At 44.2% G+C, this 24,871-nt stretch overlaps 1 protein-coding gene across 1 annotated transcript in view; it reads left to right on the top strand.

Moving 5' to 3' along the window:
• csmd3 (CUB and Sushi multiple domains 3) overlaps nucleotides 1-24,871 on the top strand; it is a 751,933-nt gene that overhangs the window by 540,613 nt on the left and 186,449 nt on the right. The window contains 5 exon segments of the mRNA XM_033020379.1: nucleotides 5,284-5,388; nucleotides 6,047-6,165; nucleotides 8,848-8,917; nucleotides 15,179-15,295; nucleotides 15,997-16,206. Of these exon segments, the coding sequence (XP_032876270.1) occupies nucleotides 5,284-5,388; nucleotides 6,047-6,165; nucleotides 8,848-8,917; nucleotides 15,179-15,295; nucleotides 15,997-16,206 (621 nt within the window).

Here is a 24,871-nt window from a genome sequence, read left to right on the forward strand (position 1 = left end):
TGCTGGACCGTGCTGGATCAAATCATTAATTCAGTTTGCTACAATCAAGACAGCAGCAAGCCGTGTGGAGAAACAATTCATCAACAACAGCAGCTCGTATTCTGCTGGATGCCGCAGAAGCAGCCCGCACGCTCCTCACTCTCTGCAACCTGTTCACTCTCCGTGAACTGCACACTCTCCGCGAGCTGCACAACACACTCCGCTCCTTCAGCTTTTTATTCTCCTCACCGCCGTTATTGACAGCAGGATCCGGAAGGGGTGGTTTTTACGATTTTTAAACCTTTATGACTTTTGTACTTTTTCCGATCACCGATCAGAACAAAACTAATTTGACTTGCAGCAGAGGAGAAGGGTGAGTAAGGGGGCGAATAATCGTAGTGCTATGGGCGATTGTTTTTGCGCAAATTTAAAAACAACGGTGGTCAAGATGAGAGTTTTAGTAAAAGTGTAGATGGAGGAACAGAAACAAAATAGACCCTTAACAGGAAATTCTTATGGCGCATGAAGTTTAGTTTAGTTTAGAGTAGACAAAAATGCTGGAGAAACACAGCGGGTGACGCAGCATCTATGAAGCGAAGGAAATAGGCAACGTTTCGGGTCGAAACCCTTCTTCAGACTGATGTGAGGGTGGGGGGTGCGGGAAGAAGAAAGGAAGAGGAGGAGCCAGTGGGCTGAGGGCAAGCTGAGAAGGGGAGGAGAAAGTAAGGACTACCTGAAATTAGAGAAGTCAATGTTCATACCGCTGGGGTGCAAAATGCCCAAGCGAAATATGAGGTGCTGCTCCTGCAATTTACGGTGGTCCTCACTCTGGCCATGGAGGAGGCCCAGGACAGAAAGTTCGGATTCAGAATGAGAGGGGCAGTTGAAGTGCTGGGCCACCGGGAGATCAGGTTGGTTATTGTGAACCGTGCGGAGGTGTTCGGCGAAGCGATCGCCAAGCCTACGCTTGGTCTCACCAATGTAGAGCAGCTGGCACCTAGAGCAGCCGATGCAATAGATGAGGTTGGAGGAGGTGCAGGTGAACCTCTGCCGCACCTGAAACGACTGCTTGGGTCCTTGAATGGAGTCAAGGAGGGAGGTAAAGTGACAAGTGTAGCATTTCCTGCGTTTGCAAGGGAAAGTGCCCAGAGAGGGGGTGGTAGAGGTGGGAAGGGACAAATTGACCAAGGAGTTACGGAGGGAGCAGTCTCTGCGGAAAGCAGACAGGGGAGGAGATGGGAAGATGTGGCAAGTGGTGGGATCACGTTGGGGGTAGCGAAAATGTCGGGGGATTATTTGTTGTATGTGACGGCTGGTAGGGTGGAAGGTGAGGACTAGGGGGACTCTGCCCTTGTTATGAATGGGGGGATGGGGAGTGAGAGCAGAGTCACGGGGTATTGAAGAGACCCTGGTCAGAGCCTCATCTATAGTAGAAGAGGGGAACCCTCATTCCCGGAAGAATGAGGACATCTTCGATGCCCTGGTGTGGAACACCTCATCCTGGGTGCAGATGCGGCGTAGATGGAGGAATTGGGAGTAGGGGATGGAGTCCTTACAGGAAGCAGGGTGGGAAGAAGTGTAATCCAGATAGCCATGGGAGTCAGTGGGTTTACTATGAATGTCGGTCAGTACTCTATCACCTGCGATGGAGATAGTGAGGTCTAGAAATGGTAGGGAAATGTCGGAAATGGTCCAGGTGTTTTTGAGTGCCGGATGGAAGTTAGTGGTGAAATGGATGACGTCAGTGAGTTCTGTATGGGAGCAGGAGGTAGCACCAATGCAGTCGTCAATGTATCGGAGGTAGAGTTTGGTGATAGGGCCACGGTACGCCTCGAACAAGGATTGTTCGACATACCCTACAAAGAGGCAGGCATAGCTGGGGCCCATGCGTGATCACATAGCTACGCCTTGTCTTTGGAGGAAATGGGAGGAGTCAAACGAAAAGTTATTAAGGGTAAGGACCAACTCCGCTAGGCAGAGGAGAGTGTCTGTAGATGGGGATTGGTTGGTTCCGCGGTCAAGGAAGAAACGGAGGGCTTTGAGAGCCTCCTGGTGGGGGATGGAGGTGTAGAGTGACTGGACGTCCATGGTGAAGATGAGGGAAAGGGGGCCAAGAAAATGGAAGTCCTGGAGTAGATGAAGAGCGTGTAAGGTGTCTTGAACATAGGTAGGGAGGGATTTAACTAGGGTGGATAGGATGGAGTCGAGGTATGTGGAAATAGGAAACGGGCAGAAACAATGGGTCTACAAGGACAGTCAGGTTTGTGGATTTTGAGGAGAAGGTAAAATTGGGCCGTGCGGGGCTGGGGAACGAAGAGGTTGGAGGCTTGGGAGGGCAGGGAGCCGTAGTGGATGAAGTGCTGGAGATAGTGGCCTGGTGCTCGTCTGTGGGGTCATGGTCCAAGGATAAGTAGGAGGAGGTGACTGAGAGTTGGCGTGTGGCCTCCGCCTTGTAGAGATCAGCACGCCAGACTACCATGGCACCTCCCTTGTCGGCGGGTTTGATCACCCAGAGTGAGTGGATGTACATTCAGGTGGGGAGAGGTTAGAGTGAGACGGGAGTGGAGAAGTTGAGGTGGTTGATGTCCCGCCGGCAGTTTAAAGCCGGAAGATGGCCATGAGGGGGAGTCCAAGAGGAGGGGGTCCATTGGAGACGGGAGAAGGGGTCATCTTTGGGGGGCGATATAGTTTAGTTTAGTTTAGAGATACAACGTGGAAGCAGGCCCTTCCGCCCACGAAGTCCACGCCGACCAGCGATCTCCGCACATTAACACTATCCTACACACACTTTGGGAAATTTACAAGTTTATCAAGCCAACACACCTGCATGTATTTGGAGTGTGGGAGGAAACCGGAGACACGGAGAAAACCCACACAGTTCACGGGAGAACGTACAAACTCCATACTCACAGCACCCAGGATCAAACCCAGGTCTCTGATGCTGTAAGGCAGCAACTCTACCGCTGCGCCACCGTGCCACCAAAGTGATTCCCAGAAATCGTTACTGAGGGTACATTGCAGACATTAACCTCAGATTGATCTCTGTTTTGCACCTATTGTCTATTGTTTATTGTCTATTGTATATTGTCACTAGGGCAAACTAAATGGCAATCCATGGAGATTTGGACTACCAAAGTGATGAAGTACAGCACCAGTTATATAATACCTTGTTCAAAACTAAGTTTGAATCTAAACCCATTTGCTGGGTTATAATTCAGAATGCCCCCTTGACTTCTGGGCACTAGGAAAAATGTACGTTTTTCTATGTACGTTCAAAAACATGAAATTTTCCAAAGGTTGTTATTGGTGTAGTCATCTTCAAGTGTAATTACTGTATGATATGATCATGGATAAATTCACTTGAAAAATGAATCAAGTTTATGTTATAAGGATAGAGGGTTTCATGAAAAGTGGCTATTTCTCTTGGGGGTGGGGGGGGGGGATTACCTTCCGACAGAAGAGGCTGAATTGTCCAAGCCATTTGATATGTTCCCATGGAAGACTTAAATATCGGTTGTGACAAAATCATTCAACAAAGCATATTTACTTTGTTTACCGAGTCCGCGCCGATCAGCGGTCCCCATACGCTTTTTCTAACCAACACACTAGGGACAATTTAAAGAAGCCCATTGACTAGTAAACCAGCAAATCTTTGAAAAGTGGGAGGAAACCGGAGCAACCTGGAGAAAACACACGTGGTCACAGGAAAAACTTACAAACGCTATACAGACACCACCATTAGTCAGGATTGAACCCAGGTCCATGGCACAGTAAGGCAGCAACTCTACCACTGCACCACTGTGCCATCCTAAAGGAATCCAGGAAAGCTTTGTTAGTGAGTGCCATTAAGATATTTCACCATGGAATAAATCTTGTTCTGGCTTGATAACTATAGTATACCAGATTCTAGCTGTTGCTACTTCTGAGGAAGTAGGTCTTTCTCAGAGCAAGGATGTCATTTTTCTGTTATATGAAAAATCTATCAGAATGATTCACTGATGTTTCCTGCCCAACATAAGTGACTGAGTGCCAGCCCAGCTTCGAGATAATTTGGACTTTGTTGATGTGTGCCGCTCACATCTACAATAATTAAACTCCATTGGAGAGGGGAGCTCGAGTAATATTGGGCCAGAACTGCATTGTTGAACGAAAATGGATACTGTTAAAATCCCAGCCAGTGTTTGTGTTGGAAAAAAAATTAACTGGGCCTGAAAACAGTTTATGTATTGCCCATTTTGCCTTGTGTTCCAGGGCAAATTCCTCAGCACCTGAGACAAGAAGGTACAAGCTTGGATATGGTCAATGTGTAGTTCTTTTTCCAGAATAACAGAGTGAATATCTCTGTGAATTAAGTGTGAGCAAAATGAATACTTGCTTGGAGGTGTAATTCATGGATTTCCATTAATTAAAAATTAATATGAAGCTCAAATCAACAAAAGTGATAAGTTTGAATTCAGGTGGAAAGCACATGAGCGTTTTCTCGGCAGTCGCTAGTCCTGCCCACTTTGGATCGAATTGAAAATTAACCTGTTCCTTCATAATAAAGCAGTAACATTTTACAAGTTCTTCGCTCCTTATTGTCCAACATCATTGATGATATACTCTGGAATTTAGAAGGATGAGAGGGATTCTTATTGAAACATATAAGATTATTAAGGGTTTGGACAGGCTAGAGGCAGGAAACATGTTCCCGATGTTGGGGGTGTCCAGTACCAGGGGCCACAGTTTAAGAATAAGGGGTGGCCATTTAGAATGGAGTTGAAGAAAAACTTTTTCACCCAGACAGTTGTAAATCTGCGGAATTCTCTGCCTCAGAAGGCAATGGAGGCCAATTCACTGGATGCTTTCAAGAGAGTGTTAGATACAGCTCTTGAAGATAGTGGAGTCAGGGGATATGGGGGGAAGACGGATACTGATTGTGGATGATCAGCCATGATCCCAGTGAATGGTGGGGCTAGCTCGAAGGGCTGAATGGCCTACTCTTGCACCTATTGTCTATTGTCTATCTGAAGAGACATTTACCGAGGTCAGTGCACAGCAAAAGTGTTGGAAATGAAAGCATGAATGAAAAGCTGTAAAGGGATTTACAATATTAACTGCCTCCAAATGACCTTGTGTGTTTGGATGCATGTCAAGGACTATTTTCCATTTGCTGTTGAGATCATGCTCACTCTTGACAAAGAAGAGCATTGATAAAGACAAAAGAAAAGAGTGGAATGAAAACAAAATAGTGAACAAAGACGGGTTGTAAAGAAAGCAAGGAACTATTAAACTAACTTTTTGTTAATTTTATTTCATCCTCAGGCACAACAATACCTGTGTACCTCAACAGCACTTCTAATAATTTGTACCTAAACTTTCAGTCAGACATCAGTATTTCAGCTGCTGGCTTTCAACTGGAATATACAGGTAAAGTAGTGATGGTTCACATTAGCCTCTGTTAATCATTTCTGATAGTTTAACCTTTGCTTATCATCTATTTTTCTCACTCAATAAGGTTCTGATCTTTATGTTATTTCTTCTGACAATTACAATATTATCTACCGCTCAGTTGTTGATTGGCGATTTGACCGACAGTGATTGTGATTATCTCTGATTTTGTCTCAGGTCCTCATCTAATCCAATTGCGATTTTATTTACTGATTTCTTGTAACCAAAAATGACATTGGGCTAAAATTGAACATAACATTTATGTGTGCCCCCAAGGTGAACTGCGCCTTCCACCATTTTTGTTTTCCTATCCATTTATATTGGGTAAACTGCGTTAAAATGAAGTTTGAACAATATTGCATGAAGAGTAACCATATTGATCCACATTCCAGTGTTCCAATACTGCTGTAATCTGTGGCAAACCTGTCTAAGGCAAGGTAATGTCAAGGTGTTTATCATTCAACTGTCTATTCTTGTTATTTAAGAACAATTGTAAAAACAACCGATTAATCTGTTTCATGTGGTTAAAGAAAAGGTGGTGACGTTGCAGAAAGTATCAAATTTCAATATTCAAAGCTCTTTAAATAGAATGTGCAATTTTAAGTATTTACTGGCGAAGGTGATTATGTTTTTGCAGCAGTTGGATTGGATTCCTGCCCTGAGCCACTTACTCCCAGCAATGGAATCAAGAATGGGAATAGATATTTGGTTGGAGATGTTATATCATTTCACTGTGAACAAGGATACTCACTGCAGGTAAGAAATTGGTATTATATCAAACACATCATGACTAATTTTACAAAGCTTCAAAGTGGAAAAGTGAAAGCTTCATTGATATATGCATGCAATATTTCAAGCATTTAAACGGGGTATAGAATGATATCCTGAGATGAATCATTATTCCATTCCCACTTGATTTTAACCCAACGTTATATTAATTGTCCTGATTTTAGAGCACATCTTGTTGATATTGTTACAGGGGTGGCACGGTGGCTCAGCGGTAGAGTTGCTGCCTTACACTGCTTGCAGCACTGGAGACCTTGGTTCGATCCTGACTATGGGTGCTCTCTGTACAGAGTTTGTACGTTCTCCCCGTGACTGTATGGGTTTTCTCCGAGATCTTCAGTTTCCTCCCACACTCTAAAGACGTACACGTTTGTAGTTTAATTGGCTTGGTATAAGTGTAAATTGTCCCAAGTGTGTGTAGGATTGTATTAATGTGCGGGGATCGCTGGTCAGTACGGACTCGTTGGATTGAAGGGCCTGTTTCCATGCTGTATCTCTAAAACTAAAAATAAGTAAAAACGGACAGAATCTCGCCATGTCATTTGGCCTGGTATTTACTCATGGTCATAGACGTCACTGGAAATGACAGTATTTATTGCCCTTCCCCAATTACTCATGAAGGGATCACCTACTTAAAGTGCTACAGTTCTACCATTGATTCTGATGAGTGTTTCTTCACCGCTTGACAATATAGCTCATGGAAATCTCTTGATCAAATGGTTCAATGATAAGTGGCCAATGGGATCTTGATGATGATTGGGTTCTGCGATGAGCCGCTCTATGCCAGTTGCTGCCGAGATATTCTGACAAAGGTGAGAGTAGAGTAGCGGATGGATATTAGTTGAGAAGGTTGTTGGGGGCACTCATGCCGAGAGAGTGCAACATGTGCCTTGGATCATCCTGTTGGATTACTGTATCAGGATTCTTTATCTGCAAACTTCAACGTGGAGTTAAAGCCCTGCTAGTTCACAGTTTACAGAATGTTTGATCCATTCATGGTAAAGAAATATATCTAATGGTTCCAAGCTGGAATACTGTGTAACTGGGGGTGAAGTGACCGTTTTTCGCTCGGTGCTTCAGCTCACAGTTTTGAGAAAGCTGTTGAAATATGTATTGGCAATTTGCACCAATGGATTTTGTGGCTGTTGAGATGCTGCCATGTTGAATGCAGTGAATGTTTAAGGTTGTATGTGAGTTGCTTTGCCATGCATGGTATTAGGTTTCTTAAGCATTGTTCGAGTTGCAGTCATCCATGCAAAAGGATAGTATTCTTTCACCCCCGACTTGTGGGTTTGTTGACAATTTCTATGGGAAATAAGGATTTGAGGCATTCACTACAAGATACAATTTGTTGTCCTGTCCCTTAAGCAATGGTATTCATGAGCCTAGTCCAGTTAATTTTCTGTTCAATGGTGACTCCCACTTTGTGAGCATTCACCTGCATGGAAGACATGACATTTTAAAGTGGACACTACAAAACATTCTGAGATTAAGCATCAACTCCTTCTGTACTTTCCAATACATGATATAATTAGGTGCTGGCTTATAGCAGTTTGAAGAACAATCTCGACCCAAAACGTTACTCATTCCTTCTCCCCAGAGATGCTGCCTGTCCCGCTGAGTTACTTAGGCATTTTGTGCCTTGAATTACGTGTTCTGAAAAGAGATCTTCTTTCACAGCTGGTCATGAAATTCAGTTTATCTTCCTCAAAAGAGTTTGAACATGGATTTGCTATCTGGCATGTAATTTTCTAGGCAGACACAAAATGCTGGAGTAACTCAGCGGGATCGGCAGCATCTCTGGAGAGAAGGAATGCGTGACATTTCAGGAGGAGATCATTCTTCAGACTGATATCAGGGGAGTGGGCGGGACAGAGATGGAATGTAGTCAGAGACAGTAAGACTGGTGGGAGAACTGGGAAGGGGGAGGGGATGGAGAGAGAAAGCAAGGGCCATTTGAAGTTCAATTAAGTCAATGTTCATACCGCTAGTGTGTAAGCTACCCTAGCGAAATATGAGGTGCTGTTCCCCCAATTTGCGCTGGGCATCACTCTGACAGTGGAGGAGGCCCAGGACAGAAAGGTCAGATTGGGAATGGGAGGGGGAGTTAGTGCTGAGCAACTGTGAGATCAGATAGGTTATGGCAGAGATAAATCTGGCAAAGGAATGGGAACAGGTCAAAGCCTGGCAAGTGTTAAATTGATGCAGATGAGGTCTTTATCTGATAGGTAGATAGTTGAACAAAGGCCTGAGATGAAGAGACAAAATATGTGAAATAAAATGGAAGAAGTGCAAATTGTGAAGTCAGAGGAAGGACTATAGGTGCTGGCAGAGGCGAGGGGAGAAATGGGCAGAAACTGCTTCAGCTCTCTTTGGTGCCTTTGAAATTACAGGCCATCATTTTATATGCATTTTTAAAATAAATGTACACAAATGTTAAATTCCAGTGCAGCGTTAACTTTAAAAATAGTGGTGTCCTCCAGTAATAATTGAGTCTCGTAATGACTCTGGCATGGCTATCTCTTTAATCAGTTCTTAAATCATATTTGCATTTTCTTGCAAGCCATTGCCACAGGCTTGTTTGCGTTTGTATATTTGTGTTTTATTTAACCAAATGATAGATCTATAAATGATGCATTTTGCTTTTTTTAGGGGCATTCCCATATAACATGCATGCCGGGACCGGTCCGAAGATGGAATTACCCTATCCCCATGTGTGTAGGTATGTGTGTTTACAATTTGTGAAACTGTATTCCTGACCTCCCCGCCTCTCTCATGAACAAATACCTTTTTCAGTTTGACATTGATTGTGCTTGATCTTAGTTGAAGAGAAAATTGATTTATTTCCTATCCCATAATGCTCTTTGAGATGAAGTGGGAGAGGTGTTGTTGCGATAAACAAGAGGCTTAAAAATCGATATGATAATTCTTAAAAAGAAAGCAGAATGGATTCCTTGCAAACAGGCCTTTGGTCATGTGTTAACGTTTCCTGTTCAAAATGTTGGACTCACATTCTGAAGCAGCACGTTCTTCCTTATCAAATGCACAACAAGTTCTCCTGCAGTGTATCTTTGCATGTATTGTCCTGTTTGCAAAGCATTTTAAAAAATGGAACACGTAGCAACAAAGTTAACAGAGGCCATTGTCTATGCTGGTGTTAATGAATGAGTTTATTGGCCAAGTATTCACAATACTTTGTCTTGGTGCTCCGCCCGCAAGTGACAACATGACATACAGTGACATTCATTCCTCATCCCATTCTTTTTTCACTTAGCCCTATCGAATGGATGACAGTTGCGATGTTGTTCATGTCATGTGATAGGTTCATGTCATGTGATTCGGCCATTCGGCCCATCAAGCCTACTCCGCCATTCAATCATGGCTGATCTATCTCTCCCTCCTAACCCCATTCTTCTGACTTTTCCCCATAACCTCTGACACCCATACTAATCAAGAATCTACCTTAAAATTATCCATTGACTTGGCCTCCACAGCCCTCTGAGGCAAAGAATTCCACAGATTCACCACCCTCTGACTTGTTGTTCAAATAGGTGGTGATTGTGTTCACTGGTTCACTGTTGGACATGACCAATTTCAAGGTCCTAAAGATGAATGGTGTAGCCTAATAGAGTAATGTTAATTTGATTTATTTCACTTGGCAGGGTCAATGATTTACGTCTGGCATCATTATTGGATTGCACAATCTTTCTGTTGTGTAAGATGGGAAGATTTACAGATGTGTAGGAAGAAACTGCAGATGTTGGTTTAAACCAAAGATAGATGCAAAAAAGCTGGAGTAACTCAGCGGGACAGACAGCATCTCTGGAGAGAATGAATAGGGGACGTTTCGGGTCGAGACTCTTCTTCTGCAGAAGATACAGGCGGAAGCGAGTGGAGAAATGGGGAGAAACTCCTTCAGTTTTCTTTGGTGCCTTTGAAATTCCAGGCCATCATTTTATATGCGATTTTCTGAAGAAGGGTCTCAACCTGAAACGTCACCTATACCTTTTCTCCAGGGTTTATAGGTGTTCACTTAGAGATGTTTTGTTTTGTGGAAAATACAGGTGATGTATTTATGAATAACAAGTGCAGTTATCCACCTGAATGCTGCATAGTAATTATCTAATTGCTGTCTGCTGCGACACAAATGAGCATATAAGGACATTGATGTTGATGAATCACGTAACTTAAAAAGACAAGTCTTTTTTTTTAACCTATGTGACAGCATTTAATAAGAATTTTCTTTCTGATTGACTTTGGAGATCATCAGTAGAAGAAATCTGATTATTTATATAGAAGTTAAGCGTCAGTCACTTTTGTTTTTCTCGTATTTATTACCAACATATCAATTTGAGACAGGGAAGATGAAACAAGCAACTCTATGGGCGGCACAGTGGCTCAGTGGTAGAGTTACTGCCTTACAGCACTTACAGCAGCAGAGACCCAGATTCGATCCTAACTATGGGAGTTGTCTGTACGGAGTTTGTACGTTCTCCCCGTGACCTGCGTGGGTTTTCTCCGAGATCTTCGGTTTCCTCCCACACTCCAAAGACATACACTTTTGTAGGTTAATTGGCTTGATAACATTTGTCCCTAGTTTGTGTAGGACGGTGTTAAAGTGCTGGGAACTCAGGTCGGTGTGGACTCGGTGGGCCGAAGGGCCTGTTTCCATGCTGTATCTCGAAACTAAACTAAACTATTGCTGAACTGATGAGCACTTGAAGAGTTTGTTTAATGTTTATGAAGCATAAAATCTTTTGCAATGTTTACTGCTAAAGAAGCTTTCTATGATGAGCCGACTCATGCTCGAGGAGCCTGAAATCACTGTCTGCTATCATTAATACATTATCTAATCGAGGTTAATTCAAAAGGGGGACACCAAAAGCTGGAGTAACTCAGCAGGACAGGCAGCATCTCTGGAGAGAAGGAATGGGTGGCATTTCAGGTCGAAACCCTTCTTCTAAAAACCCATCTGAAGAAAGGTGTCACCCATTCCTTCTCTCCAGAGATGCTGCCCGTCCCGCTGAGTTACTCCCGATTTTTGTCTCTATCTTCGGTTTAAACCAGCATCTGCAGTTCCTTCCTACATTCTTAATTCAGAAGGGACCTGGTCACTGGCCAATATAGTGGCAACCAATCTTGATGGGTGGAGCAGTCTGGAGACATTTTATCAGTTTAGGGGCAGATGATATATCCTGGAAAATCAGCACTGTTGGAATCTGGGCTTTGCTGTTAAGCCTTTAAGTGATCTGGCATTCAAATGCATTTAAAATCTATTAAAATTGAAGCTTAAAATTGAAGCTTGCAAATAAGTGAAAAAAGTTAAATGAAACAAAATTTGTTCCTAATGTTGTTCCTTTTGTTTAAGAAGAAAAGTAGAGAGAATCAAAGGAATTATAGGCCGGTGAGCCTCATGTCAACGGTAGGGAACTTATTGGAGAGGATTCTGGGATTTACTTCCATTTGAAAGATAATGGGTTATTTAGGGCAGTCAGCATGGCTTTATACATGGCAGGTCATGCATTACTAACTTGATCAAGTTTATGCGGAGGTGACAAATGTGTTTGATGAGGGTAGCGTAGTGGATGTTGTCTACATTATGTTTAGTATGGCATTTGATAAAATCCCTCACGGTAGGCTGATCCAGAAGATTTTGATACACAGGATTGAACATTGACTTGCTGGCATGGATTCAGAACTGGCTTACTGATAGAAAACAGTGTTGTTGTGGAAGGACGATATTCAATCTGAAGGTCCGTGACCTGTGGAGTTCCGCAGGGATCTGCACTGCGACCTCTGTTGTATGTGATATACGTATATAATTGACTTGGATGAAAATTGAGAGAATCTTTTCCTAATGTCATTCTACTAGTTGCTACGTGCACACAGCCTCTCTGTAAAGATTTGACAGTTTTGTTAAAGTATTTACCTGGGAGACCGTTCCTCCTTCTTTACTCGCAGAGTTCTTGGCTAGAATTGTATCTTCTACATTTCATATGAAGTCTGTATTTTCACATCACATGATTTTTTTTCATCTTCACCACCAATGTGTAATGTGCCTGCCTGAATTTTAATTCTGTCGAAAAGTAATGGCTGGAGTCAAATGATTCATTAAGAGATTCAAGGGTCAGCTAACACATATGCAACTTGTTTATTTCATAGAACAGTACAGTACAAGAACAGGGCCTTCAACCCACAATATCTGTGCCAAACTTGATGCCAAGACCAGCTGCTCTTATCTGCCTTCACATAACCTATATTCCCCCATTCCCTGCATACCCATATGCCTGTCCAGAAGTCACTTAAATGTATTGTATCTGCCTCAATCACCATCCCCAGCAGCGCGTTCCAGGAAGTCTCTACGATCTCTGTAAAAAATAAACTTGCGCCGCACATCTCCTTTAAACTTTGCCCTCCGAGCATTTGATTTTCCCATTCTGGGAAAAAGGTTCTGACTGTCTACCCGATCTATGCCTATCATAGTTTTATGGACTTCTATCCCGCAATCTCCAGCATTCCAGAAAAAAACAATCCAGTTCTGTCCAGACTCCCCTGTAGCTAATACCCCCAAATCCAGGCATCATTCCAGTAAACCTCCTCTGCACCCTTTCCAAAACTTTCACATCCTTCCTGAAAAATCTCATTCAAGTTAGTAAGACCATCATCTCTCCCCATGTATGTATTCATCATATGTATTCATCATATGTTTACATCACATTGTCTTACACATTTTTTTTAAAGCAATATGCAGAAAGTGCTACTTTACTGGATATATCCTGTAAGGGTGGTACGGTGGCACAGTGGTAACGCTACTGCCTTACCTCACCAGGGACATGGGTTCGATCCTGACTACTGGTGCTGTCTGCACAGTTTGTACGTTCTTCTTGTGACCTGTATGGGTTTTCTCCGAGATGTTCAGTTTCCTCCCACTCTCCAAAGAGGTTAATTGGCGTAAAAGTAAAAAAATTGTCCCTTGTATGTGTAGAGTAGTGTTAATGTGTGGTGATCCTGAGTCTGTGCGGACTCAGTGAATCGAAGGGCCTGTTTCCATGCTGTATCTCTAAATTAAACTGAACTAGACTAAACCAAACTAATCCAGGAAATAATTTGTAAAAATCAGTGATCCATGATCTCTCAGTGTTTATTCTGTTCATCAAATGTAATAACGTCCTATTTAAAGCTGTTATTGAGCGCTCAGCTTTTTGGCTACTGAAACATGATCAATTATACATGAAATCACATAAATGATAGAATATCTCAATAATGTATCATGCTGCTTCAGTCTGTGGACGTCTTTCATGTACCCCCTTCTCAACACATCTACAGATGGTTATTCATCATGTGAGCTTTTTGATGTCTGGGCTAAGTGGTTCATGAGTCTCTTAAGCAGCATAAGATGATACTATTATAAGTGTACTGTCATTAGTTCATAAGAAACAATGACATTCATAGGACCTATATTTCAAAATAGCTCTTGCCTTTGTTTCACATAAATTACAAGGCATAGATCATCCCTCCTAAAATTTGAACAGTAGGAGATATTGGGCGGTCACGGTGGCGCAGCGGTAGAGTTGCTGCCTTACAGCGAATGCAGCGCTGGAGACCCGGGTTCGATCCTGACTACCGGGGGCTATCTGTACGGAGTTTGTAGGTTCTCCCCGTGACCTGCGTGGGTTTTCTCCGAGATCTTCGGTTTCCTCCCACACTCCAAAGACGTACAGGTTTGTTGGTTAATTGGCTTGGTAAATGTAAAAATTGTCCCTAGTGGGTGTAGGATAGTGTTAATGTGCGGCGATCACTGGTCGTCGCGGACCTGGTGGGCCGAAGGACCTGTTTCCGCGCTGTATCTCTAAAATAAACTAAAATATAACCCTCAATCAAATGCCCTGTACGTGCAGTAAGGAAATGTCTCAGATATGCTGGACATCATGTTCACCAGTTAATGTGTTTAAGTACTGCTGAGGATACTCAGAATAACATATTGTGGTAATGATACATATATTTTTGAGGATGCAGTTTTGTCTCTTAATGAAAGAAATGTAAACCATGTTGCTATCTTTTTTGGGGAAAAGTGTTAAAACAGATCATTTAATTTGAAATTTGTATGGTTGAAATTCTGGTAGTAGTTTTAGTAAGGCAGTGCTCCACCTAAATCCAAGATCCAGGGGAGAAGGTTATTAATAGGCCTGTCCCACTTTGGCGATTTTTTAGGCAACTACAAGACTAGTTTGTCGCCACATGTTTGCCGGTGGTCGCCGGGAGTAGTCTCCTCAGTCGCGCAAAAAGTCGTAGCGTCTTTCTGGTCGCCGCTAGATTTTCAACATGTTGAAACATTTTCGGCAACAGTGGGCTTGACGCCAATGAGCGTAGCCTGACTTCTCCTGACGTAGGCGCTGTCGTAGGTTATCGCCAGGATGACGTAGTTTGTCACCGGTTTTTCACCGACCTGCTATGACTACGACAGTCGCCGGCAGTTGCCTAAAAAGAATTGCAAGTGGGACTGGCCCATAACGAGGCCGGAGTTGAGACTCCTCATGTTGAGAGTTATATGTTGTCGAAACGCCCCCCCCCCCCCCGAGATTTTAGAGTCCTCTGTAAGAAGACACACAGGCTGCTCTGGTTGAGGATGTCACTGATTCTCATGAAACCTATAGATACACATCTGCTCGTAGCTCCATATGTGAAGAGCAATTTGTCCGCCAGAGAGCAATTAGCAGCTGATTTCCCCATAATGTAGACTGCGATTACATGTGTGCCTGATGCTGCATTTAGCTGTATTTCTGGAGCAGTCCATCCTCCTCTTCTAAAATGTCCCCAAACTAATGTTGAGACAAAATTAAATATTCGGCTGCTGTCTCTTGCCAAGAAAATATGGTTGATATTTTTGTAAATACTGTAAAAACTGTAATTGTATTTTTGACTGTTTTTAACCAAGGTGATTTTCACTGTTGACCTTTTTCTGTCTGAACTTGTAATTTTGCAGCTCAGTGTGGTGGTTCTTTGACTGATTTCAGTGGAGTCATTCTTAGTCCTGGGTTTCCTGGAAACTACCCTAGCAGCTTGGATTGCATGTGGTCAATAATGCTACCAATCGGCTTTGGTAAGTTAAGATAAAAGTTATAATTTACTCGTGCTTTTGCTTTCTTCACCAACTTCAGCCCTTATTTTATGGAGTCTGCTTCTGTTCATCTGTGTAACATAGTGAATAGTTTTCTTAAAGCCCTGTCCCACGGTACGAGTTCATTCCAAGAGCTCTCCCGAGTTTGCCCTGATTCGAACTTGGAGATTTACGGTAATGGCCACTCGTTGAAAAATCTTCACGAGTATTCCCATGCTTACCTGCCGTTAGCGAGTCTCCCCGAGTACCTGCCGTTAGTTCTGAGAGACGTCTCCGAGCTCCGACGTACCCGCTACGTTCATTTTCCGTGCTTACCACGAGTTTGATTTTTTTTAAACTCGGGAGAGCTCTTGGAATGAACTCGTACCGCGGGCCAGGGCTTTGACTTTATTATTTTCACTAGATGAATTTACACATTGTCTTTTCTGCCCACCTTAATTTATGAAGATATATCTGATGTAAAATACATTTGGGCAGGTACAAGGATAGGAAAGGTTTAGAAGGATATTGTCCAAACATGGGCATGTTTGACTAGTGTAGATTGAGCATCTTGGTCGGTATGTGTAAGTTTGGTCGACACACCTGTTTCCATGCTGTATGACTGTCATCAGGAATGGATATATGTTCTAACGTCCGTTTTATGAATTAAATTAATTCCCTTTCATTTCATTTATAATCTGTAGGTGTGCACTTGCGATTTGTCAATTTTTCCACGGAGACAATCCATGACTACATGGAAGTGAAGAGCGGCTCTGCGATAACTGGAACAGTGATTGGTAGATTTAGTGGTCCTCAGGTTCCTGCGCCTCTGTTCAGTACAACCCATGAAACGACCATATACTTTCACAGTGATTACTCCCAAAACAAGCAAGGCTTCCGTAGCATGTATCAAGGTTAGTATCGGCAAATGGAAAAGATAAATTATGTCACTGGAAATTTAATATATCATTTCTGTTCCAAGGAGGTTTGCTGTGTGTAATGTGTGCTTTGTGTCAATGCAGTTGGTATTACCTGTTGCCATTTGGAGAAGGAGATGGACCAAATTAGAAATAGACAATAGGTGCAGGAGTAGGCCATTCGGCCCTTCGAGCCAGCACTGCCATTCAATGTGATCATGGCTGATCATCCACAATCAGTACCCCGTTCCCGCGTTCCCCCCCATATCCCCCGACTCCGCTATCTTTAAGAGGTCTATCTAACTCTCTCTTGAAAGTATCCAGAGAACCGGCCTCCACCGCCCTCTGAGGCTGAGAATTTCACAGGATAATGGATCAAAATGGTGTGGATGGTAAAATGAGAGAACATCCATCTGCTTTAGTCAGAAGCCTACAAATGATGTATGTAGGAAGGAACTGCAGATGCTGGTTTAAAAAGAAGATAGACACAAAATGCTGGAGTAACTCAGAGGCACAGGCAGCATCTTTGGAGGGAAGGAATAGATGACGTGGTCTTGACCCGAAATGTCCCCCATTCCTTCGCTCGAGAGATGCTGCCTGTCCCGCTGAGTCTTCCAGTCTTATTGACACCTTGATTTTTTTCAAAGAGAGACAAGAATGGCTAGTGAGGATGAAGTAGTTATTTTAGATTGATTTGTTCATAAGATATAGGAACAGAATTAGGTCATTCAGTCAATCAAGTCTATTCCGACATTCAATCATGGTTGATCTATCATTTCCCATTCAACCCCATTCGCCTGCCTTCTCCCCATAACCCTTGACACCCTTGCTAAACAAGAATCTGTCAATCTCCACCTTAAAATATCCATTGGCTTGGTCTCCACAGCTGCCTGTGGAGACCAAGACAACGGATATTCACGACTTCCACAGATTCACCACCGTCTGACTAAAAAAAAAGGCCATCACCTTTCTCAAGGGATATTCTTTTATTATGAGGCTATTGCCTCTGGCCCACTAGTGGAAACATCCTCTCCACATCCACTCTGTCCGGGCCACATCTGTACAAATGTGTCAGTTTATTTGTAGTGATTTTGAATAACTGAAAACAGCAACGGTGATTCTGAAATTATAACAAGGTGGAAAAAATGAAAAACATGCAAAATGCATCCCTATGTGTGGACATGTATTTCTTAATATGAATCACTTAATAGATTTTGGCGGAAGCTTTCTATTTTGGTATTGTTTTCGATGGACACAAAATTAGTTGGGAACCATTTAAAACAACGTAAAAACCTAAACAAAAAATAGGTTCAAAATAAATATGCACAGCATATCTGAACCGACACATGGACAAGTAAAATGACGTGGACGGAGAAATATATTAAGTCAGCATGAGGATGATGAATTAAAATACAAAATTAAAATTACATGTCACTGAAACTTTCTGATATCTAACACATTCCTTTCAGCTGGGTGCTCTGATTATGTTATCAGTACTGCAGTTTGATCTGTTTTTATTTTTAGTTTAGTTTAGAGATAAAGCACAGAAACAGACTCTTCAGCCCACCGAGTATGTGTTGGCAAGCGATCCCTGTACACTCGCACTTCCTACACACACGGGACAATTTACATTTTACCAAGGCAATTAGCCTACAAATCTGTATGTCGTAGGAATGTGAGAGGAAACCAAAACCCCCAGAGAAAACCCTTGCAGGTCACAGGGAGAACGTACAAACGCCGCACAGATAGCAACCATAGTCAGGATTGAATCTGGGTCTCTGGTGCTGTAATGCAGCAACTCTATTGCAGTGCCACTGAACCACCCTTATATTTTAGATTGAAATACAAAAAAATGTAAATTAATGACATAAATGGGTGGAACAGTGGCGCAGAGGTAATTGCTGCTTTACAACGCTTGCAGAGACTCGGGTTCGATCCGGACTACAGGTGCTGTCTGTGCGGAGTTTGTGCGTTCTCCCCATGACCGCGTGGGTTTTCTTAGAGATCTTCGGTCTCTTACCACACATCAAAGATGTTTAAAAAAATGTGATTTGTCCCAAATGTGTGTGTTGGATAGTTTTAATATGCGGGGATCTCTGGTCAGCGCGGACTCGGTGTGCCGAAGGTCCTGTTTCCACGCTGTATCTCTAAACTCAATTGAATTAGATGACATTTCAAATCATTCTGTAAGATGGTTGCTTTACAATGGTTGACTGTAATAATTGTGGACCTGCAACGTCTGTGATAATCTATATATCTATCTATCTATATACTTTTAAAACTGTGTGTGGGTGTGTGGGTGTGTGGGTGGGTTGGTTGTGCGGGTGGGTGAGTGTGTGTGTGTGTGTGTGTCTTTGAAACGTATCTCCTGGAAAACCAGACGCAAAAACGCGGAGATCTTTACAATTCCGGCAGGGATTTATCTTATGAGTTCATAAATGCACCCCTCTCTGAATTTGGTCAATTATTTCCCCAGATTTTGAATAAAGATGTTCACAAAACTCACTTTCTAAAAAATAACCGCCGCTTGCCAGCTACTGACTTCACAATCCCCAAATGCCCACCAATAGAGGCCCAACTGCCTCCTGCCCCCTACCTCCCCCCCCCCCAGCCGTTGTTGATTAATGCAGCTGCTGTCAACGCGCATGTGCAGTTTACTTCGAGTCACATTACGCCCACCCCCCACCCTCGCTTATTTAAAACGCGCAGAAAGTACGAGCGCACCTCCCTCCAGCCTCAAACCGAACGCGCTGCCAGTCGTGCACTCGCAAGTCCTTTGAAGAAAACCTTGCGCGCAGGCAAGTGAGCTTTGAAAAAAATCTTGTGGAACCCCTCCTCCCCTCTATCTCTCTCTCTCTCTCCCCCTCTCTCTCTCCCCCCTCCTCTCTCTCTCCATATCTCGCTCTCTCTCCTCCAACCTCTCTCTCTCTCTCCACCCATCTCTCTCTCAAGGGGGGTAGTTAGTGTGGGGTGATTAGTATGTGTGACGCCGCATGCCGCATAGCACCCCACCCCCCCTCCCCTCCCACATTCTAAAACTCTGATCTTGGATGTGTATGTATTTGTGTATTTGTGTGTGTGTTTGTTTGTTTGTCTGTGATTCACATCTCCTCAAAAACACGACACACTAACGGTAGAGATTTATGTCGTGATTTCAAAAATGGCCTCATCTGAAAATTTTATTCATTATTTCTTGAGTTTTTTAATTAAAATTGTTCACAAATCAGAAATATTTTATGAAGTTAACGAGCTGGTGATGTCACAATGCGGCCCGATGCACAGTTTTCAACACACAGCCTGCTGGGCACTATTTTCCGGGAGGTACGAGTTGTCACCCCCAACCCCCCCCCTCCCCGACTCGAAGTAGACTTGCACTCGGCAGGCTGTCCACCCCGCCCGCAGCCCATCGGCCCTCTCCCCCACCAGTGCTCTGGATTGAAGCTGCTGAACACGTATTAATTTGGTTGGGCTTCCGAGGCTCGCCGCCCGCTCGCAGTCAGCCCCGCCCGCTCAGTGTCTGCGCCACCTGCTCACCGAGTTCAAGTCCTCTCTCTCCCTCTCTCTCCACCCCTCCCCCTCCCCCTTCCTCTCCCCCTCACCCCTCCTCTCCCCCTCCCCCCTCCTCTCCCCCCTCCCCCATCAACTCCCCGCACCTCTACCCTCCTCCTACCCCCTTCTCTCCCCCCTCCTCCCCGCTTCCTCTCCCCATTCCCCTCCTCTCACACACTCTCCCCTATCCACCCTCCTCTGCCCCTTCCTCCCTCTCTCCCCCCACTACTGCACTACTGCTCCCTCCTCCCTCTTCCCCTCTACCCCGCTCTCTCCCTCCTCTTCCCCCCCTTCTCCCCTCTCTCTCTCCCTCCCCCTCCACCCCCCTCTCTCCCCCACTACCCTCTCTTCCTCCTCTCACCTCCCTCCCACTCCCCACTCCCCTCCTCTCCCCCTTCCTCCCCCTTCCTCCCCCCTCCTCCCACCTCCTCCCCCCTCCTCCCTCCCTCCTCCCTCCCTCCTCACTCCCTCCTCACTCCCTCCTCCCTCCCTCCTCACTCTCTCCTCACTCCCTCCTCACTCCCTCCTCACTCCCTCCTCACTCCCTCCTCCCTCCCTCCTCCCTCCCTCCTCACTCTCTCCTCCCTCCCGCCTCACTCCCCCCCTCCTCCCTCCCTCCTCCCTCCCTCCTCCCCCCCTCCTCCCCCCCTCCTCCCCCCCTCCTCTCCCCCTCCTCTCCCCCTCCTCTCCCCTCCCCTCCTCTCCCCCTCCTCTCCCCCTCATCTCCCCCTCCACTCCACTCCCCTCCTCTCCTCTACTCTCCCCCTCCTCCCCCTTCCTCCCCCCCTCCTCCCCTTCCTACCCCTCTCTTCCCCCCTCCCCTTGCCCCTCTTCCCCTCTCCTCTTCCCCTCTCCTCTCCCCCTCTCCTCTCCCTCCTCTCCACCCCCCTCTCCCCCCTCCCTCCACCCCCCTCTCTCCCCCCTCTGCCTCTCTCTCTATCTCTGTCCCACTGTCTCTGCCCCCTCTCTCTCTGCCCTCTCTCTCAACCCCCCTCCCTCTCTAGACGCGCCTGCGAGGTGGGGGCTATAAGTCAGTGGATAGGGCGAGGATGAGGTATAAGGAACCAATTAATAATATTAATATAATATCAACATGGGTGGTTAGTGTGTGTGTGATGCCGCTGGCGCCCCCCCCCCAGAAGGGACAGGACCCACGGGTCCCCTTTGGTCTTGTCATCTCTAAAACCTGCTAAATCCAATGTGTTAGTGTGGAATTGTTTCATAATCCAGCCTGATCATATGTTAAAAAAAAAAATATTTCTGAACACTTGGAACTCCCTGGGAGACTGGGAGTCCCAGGTTTTTGCACAGCTGTTTGTATTAAATGTCATGGCTGCACTCTACAGTTGGGCTGTCCTTGGAGTCCACCAGGAAAGAATAAACCTCCATGGAGCTCGCAGCAAATTCACTGGGAAACCTACAGACTGAATTATTGCCATAGAGGGAGTGCAGAGAAGGTTCACCAGACTGATTCCTGGGATGTCAGGACTGTCTTATGAAGAAAGACTGGATAGACTTGGTTTATACTCTCTAGAATTTAGGAGATTGAGAGGGGATCTTATAGAAACTTACAAAATTCTTAAGGGATTGGACAGGCTAGATGCAGGAAGGTTGCTCCCGATGTTGGGGAAGTCTAGGACAAGGGGTCACAGCTTAAGGATAAGGGGGAAATCCTTTAAAACCGAGATGAGAAGAACTTTTTTCACACAGAGAGTGGTGAATCTCTGGAACTCTCTGCCACAGAGGGTAGTCGAGGCCAGTTCATTGGCTATATTTAAGAGGGATTTAGATGTGGCCCTTGTGGCTAAGGGGATCAGAGGGTATGGAGAGAAGGCAGGTGCGGGATACTGAGTTGGATGATCAGCCATGATCATATTGAATGGCGGTGCAGGCTCGAAGGGCCGAATGGCCTACTCCTGCACCTAATTTCTATGTTTCTATGTTTCTATGAAGCACGGCCATGTGTGATGCAGCGTGATGTTAATGAGCCTTCATATTTCAATGAAAAAGAATGGGTCTGAAGGAGTCACAGAGCACAGAAACAAGCCCTTTGGCCCAACTCATGAAACCAAATTGTGTGGAATGTATAATTTACAGATACAACTTTATTATGCTAATTAAATTACTTTAAATATATTGTTATTTTAACTATGTATAGGAAGGAACTGCAGATACTGGTTTGACCCAAAGATAGACTCAAAATTCTGGAGTAATAGGCAGCATCTCTGGAGAGAAGGAATGGGTGATGTTTTGGGTCGAGACCCTTCTTCAAACTGAATCCAAATTCTTCAGTCTGAAGAAGGGTCTCGACCCACCCATTCTTTCTCTCCAGAGATGCTGCCTGCCCCGTTGAGTCACACCAGAAGTTTGGGTCAATGTTTTGTTATTTTAACTGCCACCTAATATTTTGAATCAATGCAAACTTTTTTTTGAACATTTTTCAACGTTCTTCAGGGAATGTGTAATACCTTCCAAATGCAAGAGTCACTGCTGATACCCTGAGGGTGTGGTTTAGCCTGTAATTAAAGCAGTTCTGTGGTAGGGCCCCAGTAAATGGATACGGCACTGAGCTAAATTGGGCCTTGGTGATCAGTTAGAAACCTCTTCCATGAATTTAAAAGTAACATTAGCAAATTTAAAAAGTAACGTTAGCAAATTTGCAGATGACACAAAGCTGGGTGGCAGTGTGAACTGTGAGGAGGATGCTATGAGGATGCAGGGTGACTTGGACAGGTTGGGTGAGTGGGTAGATGCATGGCAGATGCAGTTTGATGTGGATAAATGTGAGGTTATCCACTTTGGTGGCAAAAACAGGAAGGCAGATTATTATCTGAATGGTGTCAAGTTGGGAAAAGGGGAAGTACAACAAGATCTGGGGGTACTTGTTCATCAGTTACTGAAAGTAAGCATGCAAATACAGCAGGCAGTGAAGAAAGCTAATGGCATGTTGGCTCTCATAACAAGAGGAGTTGAGTATAGGAACAAAGGTGTCCTTCTGCAGTTGTACATGGTCCTGGTGAGACCATGCCTAGAGTATTGTGTGCAGTTTTGGTCTCTAAATTTGAGGAAGGACAATTTTGCTATTGAGGGAGTGCAGCGTAGGTTCACGAGGTTAATTCCTGGAATGGCAGGACTGTCATATGTTGAGAGAATGGAGCAACTGGGCTTGTATACACTGGAAATTAGAAGGATGAGAGGATATCGTGTTGAAACATATAAGATTATTAAGGGATCGCACACGCTAGAGGCAGGAAACATGTTGCGAATAATGGGGTCTAGAACCAGGGGCCACAGTTTAAGAATAAGGGTAAGCCATATAGAACGCAGAGGATGAAAAACTTTTTCACCCAGAGAGTTGTGAATCTGTGGAATTATCTGCCTCAGAAGGCAGTGGAGGCCAATTCTCTGGATGCTTTCAAGAGAGAGTTAGATAGAGCTCTCAAAGATAGAGGAATCAAGGGATGTGGGGAGAAAGCAGGAACGGGGTACTGATTGTGGATGATCAGCCATGATCACAGTGAATGGCAGTTCTGGCACGAAGAGCCGAATGGCCTACTCCTGCACCTATTGTCTATTGTCTAAAGAAATTTTGCTTTAGGGGCAGTAAACTGAGTAAGGGTGGATTGAGCATGCAGGCAACTGGCAAATTTAAGTGACTTAGTGGTCAGCAGAACCTATCAGGCCAATAAATTTATTTCAGCTGAACAGAAAGCAAGATTATGAATATTGACTTCACTAATTTCAAGTAACCCTTGCATTCCCTCTCTCTCCATCTCTCCCCCACCAAAGTTGTACCAGCTTCAAAGCCGTCTTGTTGGGTCTTATTATCTGTACTGGTTTTCACCGAGCCCACAGCTAACAATGGCCTGTATCACCATTACTTTTTGCATATCTTTCAATCATTTGTTCCATATCTCTCTACATCACCATCTAGATCTCTCGTTTCCCTTTCTCCTGACTCTCAGTCTGAAAAATGGTCTCGACCCGAAACATCACCTATTCATTTTCTCCAGAGATGCTGTCTGACCCGATGAGTTGCTCCAGCTTTTGTGTCTATCTTCAGAGATCGATGGTGTTCCGCTCAATGCAGTTGGAACAATTGGCATCAATATATGTTCATGCCATTCTTTATGCACTAGTTAGGCTAAAACCTCAACAGGTAATTTACAGTGAACTCTTTGAGGGGAGTGTATTTGAAATAAAATCGCTAAATTTGTGGAAACTGAATTGCTGCCTCTACACTTGTTATAAAGAAATGTTTGCATGGAAAGGCTGTCACATAAAGAGGTAACGTGCCTGTTCAAATGTGTTGGCTGTCCAAAGGAGTGGATATGTTATTGTGATGGTGAATGATTAAATCCTCTGAGACAGAAAGCTGTTGCCAGGCAATGGGATGACTGATAATAAATCATCTGGCAAGAAATTCTGTCAAGCGATAAAGAAAGAGTAGAATTAAGCTACTTTTAAATTAGCATGACAGAATAAATTCCTTTTCACAGAGCAGACAAAGGGAAAATGAATTGCTCAACCTGAATCTGAATGGGATGATGCATTGTAGCAATCGCTTACTTTACCTCAATCTGAAACACTGTTCAGGATAAACTAACAAGAAGAAATGTTTTTGCTCTGATCTGCCAAAAACTGGACAGTTTTCTAAGGTTTATTGGGCTTTGATTCAAACTAAATCGTTGAATTATTTACATGCTGCTACTACCAGTGGGGCTCATATTTATGCTTGTGTACAAATGTTTTGATGCAACTTGCACTGCCATCTACTTAGGGATTATGTGTGACTCTCTCCCAAGTTTCCCAGCATGCTAAGCAGACAGATCATGAAGTTGATCAATGCACAGTGATAATTTGAAGCTGTTTCTGCCAAACTAGGCCTCAACAGCACAACTCACAGCAGCGATCGAGTTTCTGTGCCGGAGGCCCGGGTTTGACCCTGACTACAGGTGCAGTCTTTATGGAGTTTGCACGTTCTCCCCTTGACTGCTTGGGTTTACTCCAAAATCTTCAGTTTCCTCCCACACTCCAAAGATGTAGTTTGTAGATTAATTGCTTTCTGTAAATTATAAGTTGTCCTTAGTGTATAGGATAGTGTTAGTGTTTG

Source organism: Amblyraja radiata, chromosome 4, assembly GCF_010909765.2.
Source record: "Amblyraja radiata isolate CabotCenter1 chromosome 4, sAmbRad1.1.pri, whole genome shotgun sequence".
In the NCBI taxonomy this organism is placed as follows: Eukaryota; Metazoa; Chordata; class Chondrichthyes; order Rajiformes; family Rajidae; genus Amblyraja; species Amblyraja radiata.